Source organism: Ictidomys tridecemlineatus, chromosome 3 (assembly GCF_052094955.1).
Source record: "Ictidomys tridecemlineatus isolate mIctTri1 chromosome 3, mIctTri1.hap1, whole genome shotgun sequence".
NCBI classification, from domain to species: Eukaryota; Metazoa; Chordata; class Mammalia; order Rodentia; family Sciuridae; genus Ictidomys; species Ictidomys tridecemlineatus.
The window spans coordinates 45,531,153-45,548,973 of NC_135479.1; the positions used below are offsets into that span (position 1 = coordinate 45,531,153).

Below are 17,821 nucleotides of genomic sequence, written 5' to 3' on the forward strand. Positions count from 1 at the left end.
TGGAGCCCTCGACGGCCTCCCTGGTGTGTATTCTCACGGTTCCTGCCTCTCCAAATTTTTAGCTGTAACCAGTCCAACACGTCCTCTCAGTTTAGGACACACTGGACCCAAATAACCTCAGCCCGGGGCTGGAAAATACTCTCCCTGGGGTCAGCTGCTGTACCCTGTTGGGGTCAGACTGGAGCCTTAGGCCAACACCCCTTCCTCACAAGGAGTCCTGTGGGAGGAACGGGGAGGGGAGAGAGGCTCCTGCCGTGGGAGAGATCACGTGTGCCCCACACTTAGCACTTGGGAGGAAGAGGAACCCCTTGGTGCCAGTCTATAGTGCTGACGGCCCCAACCAGGAGCCAGGGAGACTGGGTGGTGAGCCAGGGTAGCAAAGGGGCTTCCCACAGTCACCACTACTTCCTTCAGGGAAGTGCTGATGGACTATTACTTGGTGACCTTCTAAAATGCCCTTTGGGGAAGACATTAAGCATCTTTGAAGGGGGTGCAGATTAGCCTTAGGATCAGTTCTTATTTCAGAGCTTCCCTGTGAGAACTAGGGTTTCTAGCTGGTTCTTAACTCAAGAATTTCTGTCTCATCTATAGGGTAGACAAATGTAGGCTCCCTGTGGAAATTAGCTTACTGCTTACTACCTATACATCCTATCTCTCCCTATGTGACAATACCTTAGAGGGCTCCCTAAAAGTCTTTTCCAGCATGCTCTGCAGACTATATAGGATAAACCATGGAAAAGCAGCAAGTCTAGGAATTTCTAGGGTATTTTTTTTTTAACAGTACTCCAATCCAACAGTGTGATAAATGCATCCGAGCTACAATTAGGAAGATATATAGCATCAGAATGCGAAGGTCTGGGCAGCCTGGTGAAACGCGGGCTCTCCAGAGCCCCAGCTATGTTTCCCATTATGTAACCCTGGTCATGGGCAGACAGCCAGACTCCAAATGAAAAAGAGACTCTGGCTTGGCACTGGTTCTATTTTCCTATCCTCATTCGGGGTCAGCGCAGTGTCATACAGCTGCAGAGAAAGCTCTGGGGATTAAACCTGGGAAAGCCTCCAAGACCAGGACCTGGGTTCAAGTACCAGCTGAAAGCAATAAACCAACTGCCACAGCTGGGCTAGGTTTGGATGTTCTCAAAGTCCCCTGACTCTTTCACTTACTGAGAACTAGAGATCAAGACAAGAGAAGATTTGGCTCTAGCAGAGACTGTGAAAGGTTGTCCCACTGCCTTCCCCTACCCAAGGTCCTGGAGTGCAAAGGATCCCTATGCTTAGGCACAGAGAAGTCTGCTGCTCTGCTCCTCTCCATCAGCTGTCATCCACACCTTTCTTCATGCTCACTTGGTGAGGTGAGGAGAAACTGCCTCTCTCTCTTATCTGAGGCCTAGCATAGAAGATCACAGAAACCATATTAGCAGATGGGTCAAGTAGAGGGCTCCTTCGTGCAATGCAGTCTGTTCTGAAAAGACAGATGCATGCTCCACTGTCTTTTGCAGTGGATAAGGTCACTTTCCACATCCTGCTATACTGCCCTATACTAGAAAGCTTCTGAAATATGAAGCCAAACAATTACAATTCTTAAAAGACACAAAGGTGAAGTCAATTTACTTACATGTTAACTCTAGCACACAGACTTATTTAGTGCCACTGTGAGGAAAGAAACAAGTGGTCCTGAAATCCTTGCACCTTGTAGTGCCAATGATGTTCTGTCATCATTATCCTAAGTATTCCATGCTTCTGCCTAAGAAAAGTAAATTTGACTAGAAAGAAGAGGAATATGGGAAACGAGGAGAGAACCAATGAGACTAATAATGGAACTTTGGAATTCCCCTTGGGCAGTGGAGGATGCGTTGTGATGGTCCTCTAACTATCCATGGAAAGAAAGTAAAAAATGAAAAATAGGGCAAGAATGTCAGGAATGAGAAGAAGTAAGGGTCCAATATTTTAGAGGAACCATTTATGAGTGGGGTTCCTGGAGGAAAAGTGAGGGAAACCATAGATTATAGTCACCTCACCAGGATCAGAGAAATTTACATGTCTTTACAGAGAACAAATGCAGGCAAGGACCAATGAAAGCATGCAAAGGAGAGTTGTTAAGTGAAAGCTATTTCCTTCCTCCTCCTTTGAGAGCATGCATAAACTTTTCAAAATAAAGATCTGAAAAGATTCTGACATCTACAGAACCATGGGGTATGTCATTCCCTATGACCTTAAAGTAGAAAAGGTTCCATTGTATGGAAGATCAGTGGGTATAATATGCAAGCTTAAAATCCATAGAACTATCATACTTTGCCAATCTCTTATCCATGGTATTTATAGAAAGCTAGCTATAAGAGAAATTAGAAAGGAGGAAGATAAATTTCTAATGGCACTTTTCTAGCCCTTGGATCTGAAGGCTATGAATGGGACTATCAGTGCTAGAAAGAACAGGTTTGCTCTACAGTGGCACTATACCTTAAACAATGATGCTTTGGGGTCCAGTCCAAAAAAGAGCAAATCTCCTCCTTTATACTTAAACTTGCATTCAAAAGCAGTCAACTGCTGGTCTGGTTACAGAAATAAGACAGTGAAGAAGGGGACCTAATTCTCAATTACAGTGATTTCTCATGCCCAAACTAGATTCAAAGAGAATCAGTGATGTCTACAACCACAGAAACTTATCTACAGGATGATTAAATTCAATACATTATTGAGTCAGATTTGCAATCCCTGTGAAGAAAAGTCTGAAAAGATAAAGCAAATAGAATTCAAGTGTCTCAACCCCCTCTAGCCCAGCTGGGGATGACTGTAGCTTGAACCACGTGCCCAGCTGCAGATTGAGACCTTGCCCAAAGATGGGCAGCAGCTCACAGAGCCGGCAACGGGCCATTTGCTACAGCATCCAAAGGGAAAACAGACTGAGCACCTCAAGCAAATGAGGCCCAGCACTTCCTGTGTGAGCTTTTCATTTCCTCAGCTAGACAAAAGCCAGAAAGAGTGAGAGAGGAAGCAGGGATAAAGGGAGAAGTGCTACAGAAGAGTTAACGGACCTGATGGTATAGGATATGGGTGGCTTATATCTAAGGGACCTGTGATTGTGAGATGAGGTGACCCAGGAAGGCCCAACCTCCAGGGACAGGTGGTCTGCCTTCCTACCTCTGAGAGGAAGAAGGGACTACCCAGTGGCCCCTGTACATATTCAGAAGCAGTGGCTTTGATGCTTGGAGAGCTGAGCCTTTCCTGGCATTTTCTTTCCAAATTGCTGCATTACAGATTAATAGCCTTGAGCTGCACATATAAACTCTTTGGGGATTACTGCTGAGAAACAGCTGCCCCTCAGCCAGCGGGTCTGTCAGTTCTTTGTGTGGCTCCAGCTGCCCAACTCAAGGGCTCAACCCTGGCTCATGGTCCTCAACCTGGAGTGCATTTTGGAAACCCAGGAGGGCTCAAAAGGAAGAATATAAACTGTCTGAAGTATCCCAAGTTACAATAGGGATTGGAGAGAGTGGGATTAACAGTCCAGGGGTGCCTCTTGGGGTGAAGAATAAGAAAAAACTTAGGAAGAAAAGTGGGGGAAGAATCAGACTACATAACCTATACAGAAAGACCAATAACTGCTGACCAGAAATTTCTGCTGTATCTTTCCCTCTGTGGGTCACCCATGAATACAGGAGAAATGGCTGGCCACCAACCCAGAGAAACTCCCCTCCCCACTCCCTAGTAGCAGCCAAGGTCTCCATTCTTTACTCTCCCAGAGAAGAGCCGTGGAGATCAACAGGGAGGTGTTAGCTATGGACAACATAGCTCTAGGGTTGTCTCAGTGCACACACTTGTCAGGGCCACAATGCAGGAAATGGGAATGGGGGAGAGAGAGGAGAAAAGCAGAGAAAGGAGAAGACGGTCACAGGATAGAGGGGAAGGCAGTGACACTGAGAGAGAGGGGCAGAGATGGGAGGTGTAAACAAGCAGGAGAGAGAGAGAGAAGGTCAATGAGGAGAGCTAACTGAGATAAAGCTTACATGCACATACATGCAGACCCAACTACGCAAACATGAACACAGAGAAAAGAATGGGACGCACAGATCAGGAATCAGTAAGCTTTTTCTGAAACGGGTTGGGTAGTCAGTATTTTAGGGTTTGTGGGCCATATGGTCTCTGAGGCAACTACTCAACTCTGTTGTTGTAGTGTGAAAGCAGATACAGTTTGAGTATAAACAAATAAGCATGGCTAAGTTCCCAGACAACCTTATGGACACTGAAGTCTGATTTTCACATAATTTTCATGAGTCATAAAATAATAGTCTTTTGATTTTTTCCAACTTTTTTTTTTTTGAAGGAGGGGGTACCGGTGATTGAAACCAAGGGTGCTTAACAACTAAGCCACATCTCCAAGCCTTTTTTCATATTTTATTTAGAGACAGCATGTAAGCTTTATCTCTTGTTTAGTTGCTTAGTGCTTTGCTAAGATGCTGAGGCTGGCTTTGAACCTGTAATCCTCCTGCCTCAGCCTCCTGGGCCGCTGGGATTACAGGCGTGCACAGCACACCTGGCTGATTTTTTTCAACTATTTAAAAATGTACACCATCCTTAGCTTGCTGACCCCTGATTCAGACATATACACACCCAGGAGAGACCAATAACACAGGCAGGTAGAGACAGGTAGGCACTCACAATGCAGACCCACATACATAGAATCTCTCTCCAATAGAGAAATCCAGATTGGCATACAGTGATAATCAAACTGACACATTACAGATCTAGTTAAGGACAAACATGGACATCAACAGAGACATTCAGAGACATACAAACACACACATTCTCATAGGAAACAGTCACATAGGCAAACACAGAAGGACCAAAGTAGATTTAAACTGACATAGACTCAGACACTGAAACAGACACCTATGGAGATACATGAATCCTGAACATAAAAACAGACCCAAGAATATACAGACACAGATGCAAACAGATATAGATCCAGGTACGTATGTAACACATGAACACATATGGATACAACATAAGTGGCCACATGTGGCCAAGGCCACATGGATACATGTATATAGGCAGCCATGGAGAGGCACACTGGAAGACCCATAGAGAGAATTCCACAAAAGCAGAAATACACAGACCTTCACACTTGGCGCAGATAGACTTTAAGACACACAAACTCACATAGACAAATGGAACCAGGCAGGCAGAATCAGACACAACCAAAATACAGATACAGAAACAGCCATAACAGCTTGTATAATAATGTGAATGTAATTTATGCGAATGAATTGTTAAAATATAAAAATAATTAAGATGGCAATTTTGTTGTATATTTTATTACCATTTTTAAAAAGAAAGAAAAAAACCCATAGGAAAAACATAACTACACAGAACAATCAGGAGGACATAACATACACCCAGACCAACATATCTCACTCTGTCAGATACCACACAGATACCCACAGAGAGATGGGACAGGGGTGAGGGCAATGTGAGGAGAAAGGAAATGAGTGAACGAAGAAATAATGAAGAGAGATGTACACACTCACCCACTTTACACACCAAATGCCATGAGAGGAGGCAAGGAGACTAATTGCAGAATATAGCATAAGCAGCTGTGAGATCCTTGAAAGATACACAGAAAAACTAAAAGGAAGAGAAAGAGATAAAGTTTCTTACACTTACCAACATACACTCAGATCCCATAGGCAGCTAAGGAGATGGTAAGCAAGACACACAACAATATCAAGCCTAACAAGTGAGTAAGAACAATGACAAAGAACAAAAGAGAGAGCAAGGTACAGAGTAAGAGAAAGCACAGGAAGAGGAAGAACAGGCCTGGAAAACAGGCCCCCATAACCTAAAACATCAGAGGACAAGGAAAGTGTTTGAGGAAGGGAGAAACCAAAGTTCAAGTGAGGAGGAACAGGGAAACACGTGGGCTGCGGGTGGGGGAAACAAGAACAGGACAAGGAAGGGAGCTGTAGGAACACAGGTGGGCTAAGGCCGGCATCGCGGAAGGAATAGGCAGGCTGACTCACTGTGAGGGCAGATCCAGGGATGTGGGTGGAGGATTCCAGGTGTCTGGGTAGCCGAGCATCCAGTCAGACCACACTTTCACACTGGGAAGCAGTTCCTTCAGGTCCGGGACAAAGGAAGACACTTTGATGTCATCTTCATCATCCTGGTCCTCAGGAGAGGACAGTTGAGCTGCAGAGGCAAAGGGTGAGAACTGGGCCTATGTCTGCTGTGGCCCTGGAGTGAGGCCTGGGGCGCTGGGACGGCAGCAAGCTCTTAGGGAAGGGAGACCAGTCCACAGGAAAGCTGGGCTCAGAAGCGAGGACAAGTGCCAGCACCTAAGAGGATTCTGAAAAGTAGGACAAAGAGAGAACCAGTGCACTGGGTTTGCCCCTGGAGACAGCTATTTTTGTTTCACCTGTGGCCTAGCTGAAGTCTCTACTCTGGCTACCAGCCCACCCTTGAGCTTTCCTTCAGCCACGAACAGCACCACAGTTCTTGCCCAAACTGCACAACCTGAATTTAATCATGAAGAAACCCAAATTGTTGGGCATTCTACAAAACAAATGGCTTATACTCTTCAAAAATGTCAAAGTCATGAAGGACACGGAAAAACTGAGAAGTCATTTCAGATTAAAGGAGACTAAGAGATAAGGCATCTAAATGCAATGTATGATCCTGGATTATAAAAAACAACACTACATTACATTTTCTTTTTTTTTTTTTCCCTTTAGGTTTGTTGCTATTGTTTGTGGTACTAGGGACTGACCCCAGGGCCTCAAGCATGCTAGATGAATGCTCTATCACTGAGCTATATCCCCAACCTTTTTTATTTTTTATGGAGATAGGGTCTGACTAAGTTGCTGAGGTTGGCTTTGAACTTGTGATCCTCCTGCCTCAGCATCCTGAGGTGCTGGGATTATAGGTGTGCACCACTGCATCTGGCTTTTTCTTCTTTACAAAAAACATAACTAGGACAATTGGTACAGAGTGAATACAGCCTACAGATTCAAAAATTGTTGATTTTCTGATTTTGATATTGTTAGGAGACTGTCCTTGTTGTTAGGAAATAGAATCAAGTATTTAGGGGTAAAGGGCTCCCATGTCTGCAACATAAAATCCAATGATTCGGGACAACAAAAAGCTTAAGCTTGTGTATGTTGTGTATAAACAGAAGACTTAAAGCCATACAATATCAGGGAGTCTGGATGAGCAGTATAAAAAAGTTCTTTGCACTATTCTTCCAACTTTTCTGTAAATATTAAATTGTTTCAAAAAGTGGCTCCCCCGAAAAGAAAAAGCAGCCCTAGAGGCTAGAGGCATTCACAAAGTTAGCTTAGCAAGGGGCGACAGAGGGACCTTGCTACTTTTATCAACTTTGATGCAGAGTGGACAGGAAAGAGTGACCTTCAGCTCTACCTTACTGGGCTACAGCAATCAGGATACCTTAAAGGATATGGCATAATACCTCAATGCTAGGGCTAAAAAGAGTCTTTGCTCTGATCCAGTGAGCCTGCTAAGATGGTCTATAGTAGTTATAGCACCCACCAGGTACTGAAGAGGGACACAGGACACAGAGATAAAGGGATAAAAACAGCATCAATTAAGAACAAAAAGGGAAATTTGTCCAATCCCCAGCAACACAAATCTTCTTTTTTAAGATGTAGAAACATGCAGCAGTTCATGTACAGTGAAAATCTTAACTACTAAAGGAACAAAGAGGGAGGCAATAGGCCCACAAGGAGAAAAGTGGGTCTGAAAGGTCATCACACTAATGACAGAGATGGGATTAGTTAAGGAGGCAAAAGGAAGAAGGGAATGTTGGGAAGAGGAAGGCTGGAGGGTAGAGGGAGAAGACACTGAGAAGGCAGCCTGATATTCTGAGGTTCTTCTGGACACAGTTGGTCAGCTGGGAAGCCCACAGGTCAAGGGCTCTTCCTGCTTACCTTTGGCAGATTCCTTAAGTAAGCAGGTGCAGCGGCGCACCAGTAGAGAAAACATGGCCAGGCCCAAGGCTGCTGCTTGCTCCTGAATCACAGAGCGACACTCCTCTGAGAAGCAGTCTGAGGAGAGGCAAAGAAAACCATCACTACTCCCCTATTTTATGAAGGGTGCCCCCTTGTCCATGTTTCAGAGATTCCTTGTTCTCATTTAAGACTACGGATAATAGTATTCCCTCTAAGGGAGGGTTACAAGGCTATGTAAGATAATGTATGTCAAGTACTTCCCTGCATGTCCAGCCTGTATGAATAAGCACTCAATAACACTATAAGGATCACATGTTTAAGTTCTGCATGATATCACTTTCCCAGGACCTAGTATCTGAAAGTGGGCAGTATGACTAGAGCTGCAGGGTTTTTGCTTTCTGATGGCTTCTGATAATGTAAAGCTACGGTAACAAGAACTTATTAGCTCACTCTAGCACAATCAACAGATTTAGAAATTACCTTCTTCAATCACCAGCCTTTGGGTCCATGCCTACCTCTATGAACCTCCTCCTAAGACAACACACATGACACAATCAACCTATTTTTTTTTAACTGAATAATGTTACACAGAACAGTGCTTGAAACATACTATGCACTTAATAAGTGTTACCTTTTATTTTTATTTCTCCCTAGGGCTAGTTCCCATACCAGCATCCTCTTACCTTCAGTTTTTTAGCCTGGCTAATGACCTTTTGGCTGCAGGTCACTGAAAGAAGCCACTTTGCCAGTGAGCAGTCAGTTTTTGGTGGGAGCTTATGATATTCTCCCACATCGTTGTTGGCACCTACTGGTTGTCAGTGGCCTGTCCCAGTAGCCATTTCATCCTGGCTTGAGAGGAACTGGTGACAAACAGAAGTCCAACCTGCAGCCTCAAGGGAGGAAATACCCAACACCCACAGGAGATGGACACAAGGGCCGAGCTCACTGGCTCTGGCCGCAACTCATCTGTTAATTCCTTCTGTAATGCAGGAGAACTCAATCTCCTAAGTGTGAAAAGGATAATTAGCCACACATTTGATCTTGGTCCCTGCCTGCGTTTTAACTTCTGTCAGCTCACTAGTCTTATCAATGGGCCTGACTGAAGTTGTTACTCCAGGAGATGCTACACAACCACAGCTATTCCCAAGAGTCTTCACCACAGGAGTAACTATGACTGGAGCACACAAAGCCCACCTCAAACCACTTTCATTTTAAAATTTATTTATTTATTTTAGTTGTAGATGGACACAATACCTTTATTTAATTTATTTTTTATGTGGTGCTGAGTTTTGATCCTAGTGCCTCACACGTGCTGGGCAAGAACTCTACCACCGAGCTACAGCCCCAGCCCCGCCCCAAACCACATTCAAAGTCCTAGAAATATGGAGCGGGCTATTGCTCAGAAGGGTCCAAACATGAGACTAGCATCAGAGGAGAAATTCTTCTCTTGTGGCTTTCCCACTGTTCTTCCAGATGCCTACTGGTCCCACATGTCACCCTCTAACTTTCCAACTCAACTGTAGCAGACAGTAAGGAAGTGGTAACAATCTATGGGATGAGAATAGATCATTACTCTGTCTTCTGGACCTCTTAAAGAGATCAAGCAAGTATCCAAGCATCCAGAGGAGGGAGGTTGTAAGCAGGGAAGCGGAAGACATGTATGCCATCCCTAGAAAAAAGTTGCCAACTCCTCGCTCCCCCAATAAGCAGCAACACTGTCAGTTCCACCCAGCTCGGACCAGGCCCCTGCCAAGCATTACCAGCAGCCTGTCTCTAATTAGCAATAAATTTAAGAATAAAGGAATAAATCCAGGACAAAGTAAGACAGGATAGAATAGAGGCCATATCCTGATCGTTGACACACTGAATAAACACTAGTGTCCCCACATTGTCTTGACATCTGAGGCAGAAATGACCTGTACCCAGGAGGCTAGAAGGGATGGAGTCTCCTCCTTCCAAAAGATTGGCTACATTAAGACATTCAAAAACCTGGATAAGAATAAAATGGGACCAGAGGGAGATTATTCTCACTAAACCCATTTCTTTTTTTTCTTTTTTTTTTTGGTTTTGGGGATTGAATTTAGAGATGCTTAACCACCTAGCCTGAGCCCCAGCCCCAGCCCCCAACTCTTGCCTTTTTAAGGATTTTTTTAAACTTGGAGAGTTAGAGACAGGGTCTTGCTAAATTGAGGAGGCTGGCCTCGAACTTGTGATCCTCCTAACTCAGCCTCCTGAGTCGCTGGGATTATAGGTGTGTGCCACCATCCTAGCAGCCCATTTCACTTTTATAACAAATGGCAATCACAGACTAGATCTCAGAGTTCAAGGGATCAAGAGGAAGAATGAACTTTTTTTTTTTAATTTATTTTTCAGTTTTCAGTGGACACCACAACTTTATTTTTATGTGGTTTGAGGATCGAACCCAGCGCCCTGAGCATGCCAGGAGAGCGCGTTACCGCTTGAGCCACATCCCTAGCCCAAGGAAGAATGAACTTTTTAAAAGTAACAGTATCTGTAACCTCTGGGGAGTCAAGATTGGCTCCTGTAATAAGGTATAGAACCAGGTAGGATAGCAAAACAGAAAATTTTTTCGGCTCAACTACCTCTAAGAGCAGCAGAAAAAAGGCAGCTTCCTGACTGCTCTGCATGTTTACATGTCTTCAACCTCTCCACCCTCACACCTTCTCAGGGAAAGGCCTGAGAATACTGCTTATGTGTCTGGTCCAACTGGTGGGGAGGCACAAACCAGAAAGCTGCTCTGCTCTGATAAAGCAGGTGGATACATTATGAACTATCCATAATGTCTGGATCTTGCTCAGCCCTACAATGACCATGCTAAAAAACTGGAGCAATTTCTACAAGGCTTATTATTCTCCATGGCTCCCTGATATACCACAGACACATAATGAGCATCTATAATGTGCTAGGTGCTGTGGAGAACAAAGCTACAAATGAATGATGGTCTCTGCAACAGGAAGACTTTTCAGTAGACTGATGAAAATCATTATTTATCCAAGTAACTATGGCAACTTGGATCCAGTGCCTCAAGTAAAAAAATGTACTAACTGCATAGTACCTCCAGAGAATGCTCTTGGCCTCATGTAGACTTCTGTGGGCTAGAAGCCATAGATATTACTCCTTCAGTGTACTCACCCTTATATAGCTGAGTGGGAAAACTGTATCTAGACTCCCAGAGCCCACCCACTTTGGGGTTAGACTTAAGAAACTGGCCCTAGTATGATGAATGTCCATATATATCCCTGGAGTTGGGCTGGGCCAGGCCAACGAGTTATGTGGGGTGGGGAGGAAAAGGCATTGTTTGCCTTGGTATTTGCCTGGGTTCCTCTGGCTTTGTGTCAGGTAGCAGGAGCCTGACATGAGCTGAGGAACTCATTAACATTGTGAAATAGCCTTTCCCCTTCTTTCCAAAAGAAGGCTTGCTCAAGGGTTTAGGGGAATGGTTTTGGCTAAGGAAGTCAGACGGAAATCTTTCTTACCAAAAAAGTCACCTGAGGTCTGAACTTAGGTTTTGCCCCTTCCCACATGTGGGCAAGTGACCAAAGCTCCCAGTATTCCTGGGGCTGGATACCTGCGCAGGCAGAAATATTCTTCTTGCTTCTATGTAACAGGGAGACTTTCTCATTTTTCTGAGAACATATTCATGGAAAACATAAACCAACTGTCGTCAAAGTTGTATGAAATCAGGAAATGGAGCGGCCGGGAGAAGGCTGCCATGTGGCCGGATGTTATGTATTTCTAATTAGTGCTATACATCTTTCAACAGCAAGTGTCCTTCTGCTGGGAAACACAACACACTACCCTTGTTATTGTAACTGTCAGAGAAGTGCTTAAACAGATAATCTCCAGGAAAAGTGATAAACACGTCCCCTCTCCCACCAGTGTGTGTGCAATGGTGCTGCCAAAGGAAAGCTGTGCCTGACGGCTCCAGGATGGCAAAGCATCCTCCTGCAGGAAATGGGAGTGAGGCAGGAGGGGTGGAGAGGGAAAAGGGGAGGGGAAGCAAGGCAGACCCACCTGCCTGGACCTCTAAGCCCAGCCAAGGGACAATGAATCAGAACCACTGCTTCTGATCAATTCTTAGGACAGGGTACCAAGTTTTTGTGAGGGAGAAAACCCATTATCAGTGGGATGGGGTTTGGCTAGCCTCAGAAAAATCTGGCAGCAATGGAACTAGCAGAGTTCCCTTGATGCAAACAGCCAATTTCCTGGCAAGAGAATGAGAGGATAATGAAGGGAAGACACAGGATGGATGACACATAAGTCTGCTACCCTAACAGCAACAGGAGGGATTCAGAGGGCACCAGGCTCCACTGGCCACTCTAGCATGGAAAATTATCTGCTGGGCTCCTTCACAAATATCTGGAGAAAAACACAAGTAGGACTATTTACTGATTCTCTCCCCACCATCTCCTTTCAAAGAAAGGAAATGAATGGTCAGTCACCTCCAAATTAACATCACCTGAGGTGATTTGTTGGCTCTTTCAGACATAAGGCTACTTTTCTCATGAGTCAGTCCCCAGTCAGATACAGGGCTGGCACAGTTCCTCAGCAGCCCACCCAAATCTCCTTGTCTACAGGAAGTGGGCAGTGAGAGCATCTTTCGGCTGCTGCTGCTTGACCCACAGAGTTCCCCGTGGCAGCTGCTGGCTGAAGAGGAAGTGGGCGGAGGCAGTCACTATGTAGAAACCAGACAAGAATAAAATCTCACAGCAAAAGCAGAGATGTCCCATGCCCTCAGGGTATCATTTTATTTCCTGAGCACCAGAATGAATGAATTGGAAGAATCAAGCACCAATGTTCCCAAACAAAGTGTTCACGCAGAACACTTGGGCTGACTGGGTATAAGGCAAACCATGATATATCCCTGAACAGAGTTCAACCAAGACAAGACAAAGGTATATGGAAAGTAAAGTTTCCTCCTTAAGAGCCCTCACTATTATGTCTACTGCTCCCTTTGGATCTTCCAGGATTATAACACTTTGGCTTCTTCTAGATCTCTTCTCAAAGTGGGGAGATATGAGGCAAAGAAAATTCCAAAATCTTTTTATTTTTCATTTTGAGACAGGGTCTCACTAAGTTGCTTAGAGCATTACTAAGTTGGCTGAGGCTGGCCTCCTAACAAAGTGGGCACTCCCATTAACTCCAAAAATGTTGAATTTGGGAAAATAGAAAAAGAAAATATAATCCTGTCATAAGATGATAATCCAGTGAAGAAAACAGGAAGAATACCAGTAAGACAATACATTTCACTCCATGAGGAAGATGGGAGCAAGATGCTTTCTGTTCTCAGAAGGAAAGGAAATTATTTCAACTAGTGTCTATTAGAGAAGTTTTCATGGAAGAGATCTTTTCTGATTTGGACTATAAGAAATGAAAAATGACAGAATTGGTGAGTTCAGGAGGGACTGCATGCACCAATATGGGGCAGGCAGGCAGGAATGCACAAAGCACTGAACTCTGCCAGTCTTGTGACAGGGACCACAAAGTACAAGGCCTGCAATGATGAACAGGGAACAAAGACTTGACTCAACCAACAGTGAGGGGACACTTCCTCAAAGTTTCTGAATGAAGCAATGGTGATTATTTTGTGAAAACTAATTTAGTTTAAATATTTAGAATAAATTAGGATAGCTGGAAATAGGTAAGAGGGATGGAAACCAGTTAGAAAGCTAAAAGGACATGTATCTCAGTTTGAATTAAGATAAATAATTAGAGCACTTCATAAACTTCATAATGTCAAATAAATTCACCCCCCTCTCTGTTTCTGGGGATTGAACCCAGGGATGATTACCCATTTAGCCACAACCCCAGCTCTTTTTATTTTTTTATTTTGAGACAGAGTCTCACTGAGTTGTTTAGGGCATCACTAAGTTGCTAAAGCTGGCTTTGAATTTACACTTGTGTTCCTCCTGCCTCTGCCTCCCAAACTGCTGGGATTACAGGATGCACCACAGTGTCAGGCTTATTTTTTTCATTTTGAGACAGCATTTCTTTAAGTTGCTCAAGGCCTTGCTAAGGTGCTGAGGCTGGCCTCAAACTTGTAATCTTCCTTTCTCACTGGAATTACAGTCATGAACCACTATACCAGCTATAACATCTTTCTTCTAAGAGTGGTGAAAGAGGGAATGGAAAGAAGTCCAGAGATATTAAAAATGCCTCATTCTCTAATGAAGAGAAGGTGGAGACAATGTTGGTAGAGGAAGCAAGAAAGGGATGACCACTGGAATAGTCAAGGATTCCAGAGGATCCAGAGAGGTAACACTCACCAAAGGAGATATAGCAAAAACACAGGCTTGAAGAACACCTGGAGAAGGAGTGTGGGGTACCATCAAGGAATCCCCAGGTTTCCACCCACTTAGCTCTGGGCCAAGTCTCCTCTTTCCAGAACAAAGACACTTCAGGGGGTCAGAAATACTTGAGGAAGACCTTGCAAGAGGTGGCCTGGGAAGTCTGAACTGGCTCTCCCTGTGGAAGCCATTAGATATTCAGCACTTCATTTGTTTCCAATTCTTATATGAGTACAGCTCCAGGCTGTGGGGTGAGAGGCTCCTCTCTGACGTAATCAGGAAGCAGCTGCAAAATTAAGGAATCCCTCATGACATCATAAAAAGGGTCCATAGTTTACTGGGGAAAATATAAAAATTAATTACATATTCCCACATGACTCCCTTCCCCTAAACCTGTACACATCCCCTTCCACCCTGAAACATTCTCTCATCAACAACATCCAGAAGCCATCTAGATGAACAGGGTACAGAAGGGCACAAAGTCCAGGAAGAAAAAGTTAACTGATTATCTGCCCCATTTATTTGGAACTGAACAAGCAATACTTCATCCTGGAAAATACACACACACACACACACACACACACACACACACACACACACACACATTTTCCCTCCTTACAAAATTATAAGCCCCATAAGGGAAGAGATATATTAAGACTTTTTACATCCTTGAAAAGCCTCATGAAGACGTTACCATGCACATATGACTCCGCTGTGAACAAAAGTAATAACTAAGATACAATGAGATTTGTTAGGCACAAAACATTTACCTTTTTCATCTCAAAGCTTTGTACAGATTTGTACAGGAGGTGTTATGCTCCCTTTTAGACACTTGAGGAAACAACCTTAGAGAGTATAAATGGCTTGTATAATAACACAAGCCTGGGATCTGAATCCAAGTATGTCTGCTCTTGTGTCCACATTGTTGCTAAACCTGGTTGCCAAAGGCCTGCAACTCAAGCTTCAGCTGCCCCACTCTCCTTTACTATGAACACAAAAACTACAGACCATACCAACCACAGTTCTACATAAAAACCTCTAAGATAACAATGACTATGTGGAAACCAAAATTAAAAACACATTACCATTTATAATAAAAGACAATAAAATATGTAAATAAAAGTCTAATAAAACACATATAGTATCTTTATGCTGAAAATTACAAAATGCTGATGAAAGTAATCAGAGATGTTAATAACTGGAGATATACCATATTCACAGAGTATGGTCAATATTGTAGAGATGCCTATTCTCTATACAAAGAACTCAAAAAATTAAACAATAAGATAACAAATAACCCAATCAACAAATGGGCCAAGGACCTGAACAGACACTTCACAGAGGAGGACAATCAATCAACAAGTACATGAAAAAATGCTCACCATCTCTAGCAGTCAGAGAAATGCAAATCAAAACCACCCTAAGATACCATCTCACTCCAGTAAGATTGGCAGCCATTATGAAGTCAAACAACAATAAGTGTTGGCGAGGATGTGGGGAAAAGGGTACACTTGTACACTGCTGGTGGGACTGCAAATTGGTAAGGCCAATTTGGAAAGCAGTATGGAGATACCTGGGAAAGCTGGGAATGGATCCACCATTTGACCCAGCTATCGCCCTCCTCGGACTATTCCCTGAGGATCTTAAAAGAGCGTACTATAGGGATACTGCCACATCAATGATCATAGCGGCACAATTCACAATAGCTAGACTGTGGAACCAACCTAGATGCCCTTCAATAGATGAATGGATAAAAAAAAATGTGGCATCTATACACAATGGAGTATTACGCAGCACTAAAAAATGACAAAATCACAGAATTTGCAGGGAAATGGATGGCATTAGAACAGATTATGCTAAGCGAAGCTAGCCAATCCTTAAGAAACAAATGCCAAATGTCTTCTTTGATATAAAGAGAGCAACTAAGAACAGAACAGGGAGGAAGAGCATGAGGAAAAGGTTAACACTAAACAGAGACGAGTGGGGGGAGAGAAAGGGAGAGAGAAGGGAAAGCATATGGAAATGGTAGGAGACCCTCAATGTTACAGAAAATTACATATAAGAGATTGTGAGGTGGGCTGGGGTTGTGGCTCAAGAGGTAGCACGCTCGCCTGGCATGCGTGCGGCCCGGGTTCGATCCTCAGCACCACATACCAACAAAGATGTTGTGTCTGCCGAGAACCAAAAAAAAAAAATAAATATTAAAAAACTCTCTCTCTCTCTCTCTCTCTCTCTCACTCTCTCTTTAAAAAAAAAAAAGAGATTGTGAGGGGAAGGGGGGGAAACAAGGGAGAGAATTGAACAACAGCAGATGAGATAGAGAAGGAAGATGGGAGGGGAGGGGTGGGGGGATAGTAGGGGATAGGAAAGGTAGCAGAATACAACAGTCACTAATATGCCATTATGTAAAAATGTGAGTGTGTATCCGATGTGATTCTGCAATTTGTATTTGGGGTAAAAATGGGAGTTCATAACCCAGTTGAGTCAAATGTATGAAAATGATATATCATGAGCTTTGTAATGTTTTGAACAACCAATAATAAAAAAAAAAGAGAGATGCCTATTCTCCCCTAATAGTTCTGTAGGCTTAACACAACTGCTATCAAATCTCAGAAAAGGTTTTTGTAGACAAAGATAAGCATATTCTAAAATTTATATTAGAAGGCAAAGGATCTAAAACTGCAAAAATTTGAAAAAAGAAACAGAGTAGCCAGGTGCAGTGGAATACACCTATGATCCCAGCAACTCGGGAGGCTGAGGCAAGAGGATCATGAGTTCAAACCCAGCCTCAGCAACTTAAGAAGGCCCCTAAGCAACTCAATGAGACCCCGTCTCTAACAAAACATAAAAAAGGGTTGGGGATGTGATTTGGTAAGGTTAAGTGTCCCTGGATTCAATTCTTCATAATGAAGGATTGGTAACCCCCCACACCAAAAAAAAAAAAAAAAAAAAGAGAGAGAGAGAGAGAGAGAGAGAAACACAGAGGAGGAGGAATCATTCTTCCTGACTTTAGGGCAAAGAAAAAAAGTCAGCCTTTTTAATAAATGGTGCTGAATCAACTAAATATTCATATGCAATTGTCAATTAAATATCTTTATGATATAAATTTATACTTCATACAAAAATTACCTAATAATAGATTAAAGAATGAGATATAAAACATAAGACAAAACAACAACAACAACAACAAAAAACAACTTAAAAAAAACCAAAAACCTGGGCTGGGGTTGTGGCTCAGAGGTGGAGCGCTTGTCTAGCATGAGTGAGGCACTGGGTTTGATCCTCAGCACCACATAAGGTAAAATAAAGACACTGTGTCCACCTATAACTAAAAAATAATTTTAAAAAAGAAAGAAAGAAAACCTGCTCCCTCTCTCCCTCTCTTTCTCTCTCCCTCCCTTTCTTCTCTTTCTCCACACTCTCTCTTTCTCTTCCTTCCCTGTTAATCAGATACTACTGCAATAAAGATCTCTTGGTCACTAAAAAAGAAAAGAAAACCTGAGAAGCTCTCAGGATCTAGAATTAAAAGAGTTCTAAGACTTAATGCCAAAACAC

The 17,821-nt window shown here is 43.3% G+C and overlaps 1 protein-coding gene across 4 annotated transcripts in view; it reads right to left on the reverse strand.

Annotated features, from left to right (window-relative positions):
- Smg6 (SMG6 nonsense mediated mRNA decay factor) overlaps nucleotides 1-17,821 on the reverse strand; it is a 234,817-nt gene that overhangs the window by 116,855 nt on the left and 100,141 nt on the right. For all 4 annotated transcript variants that reach the window (XM_005327910.5, XM_021728164.3, XM_021728163.3 and 1 more), the window contains 2 exons: nucleotides 7,938-8,054; nucleotides 6,015-6,183 (listed from right to left, as the gene is read on the reverse strand). In XM_005327910.5, coding sequence (XP_005327967.1) covers nucleotides 6,015-6,183; nucleotides 7,938-8,054 — 286 coding nt within the window. The remainder of the gene's footprint in view (nucleotides 1-6,014; nucleotides 6,184-7,937; nucleotides 8,055-17,821) is intronic.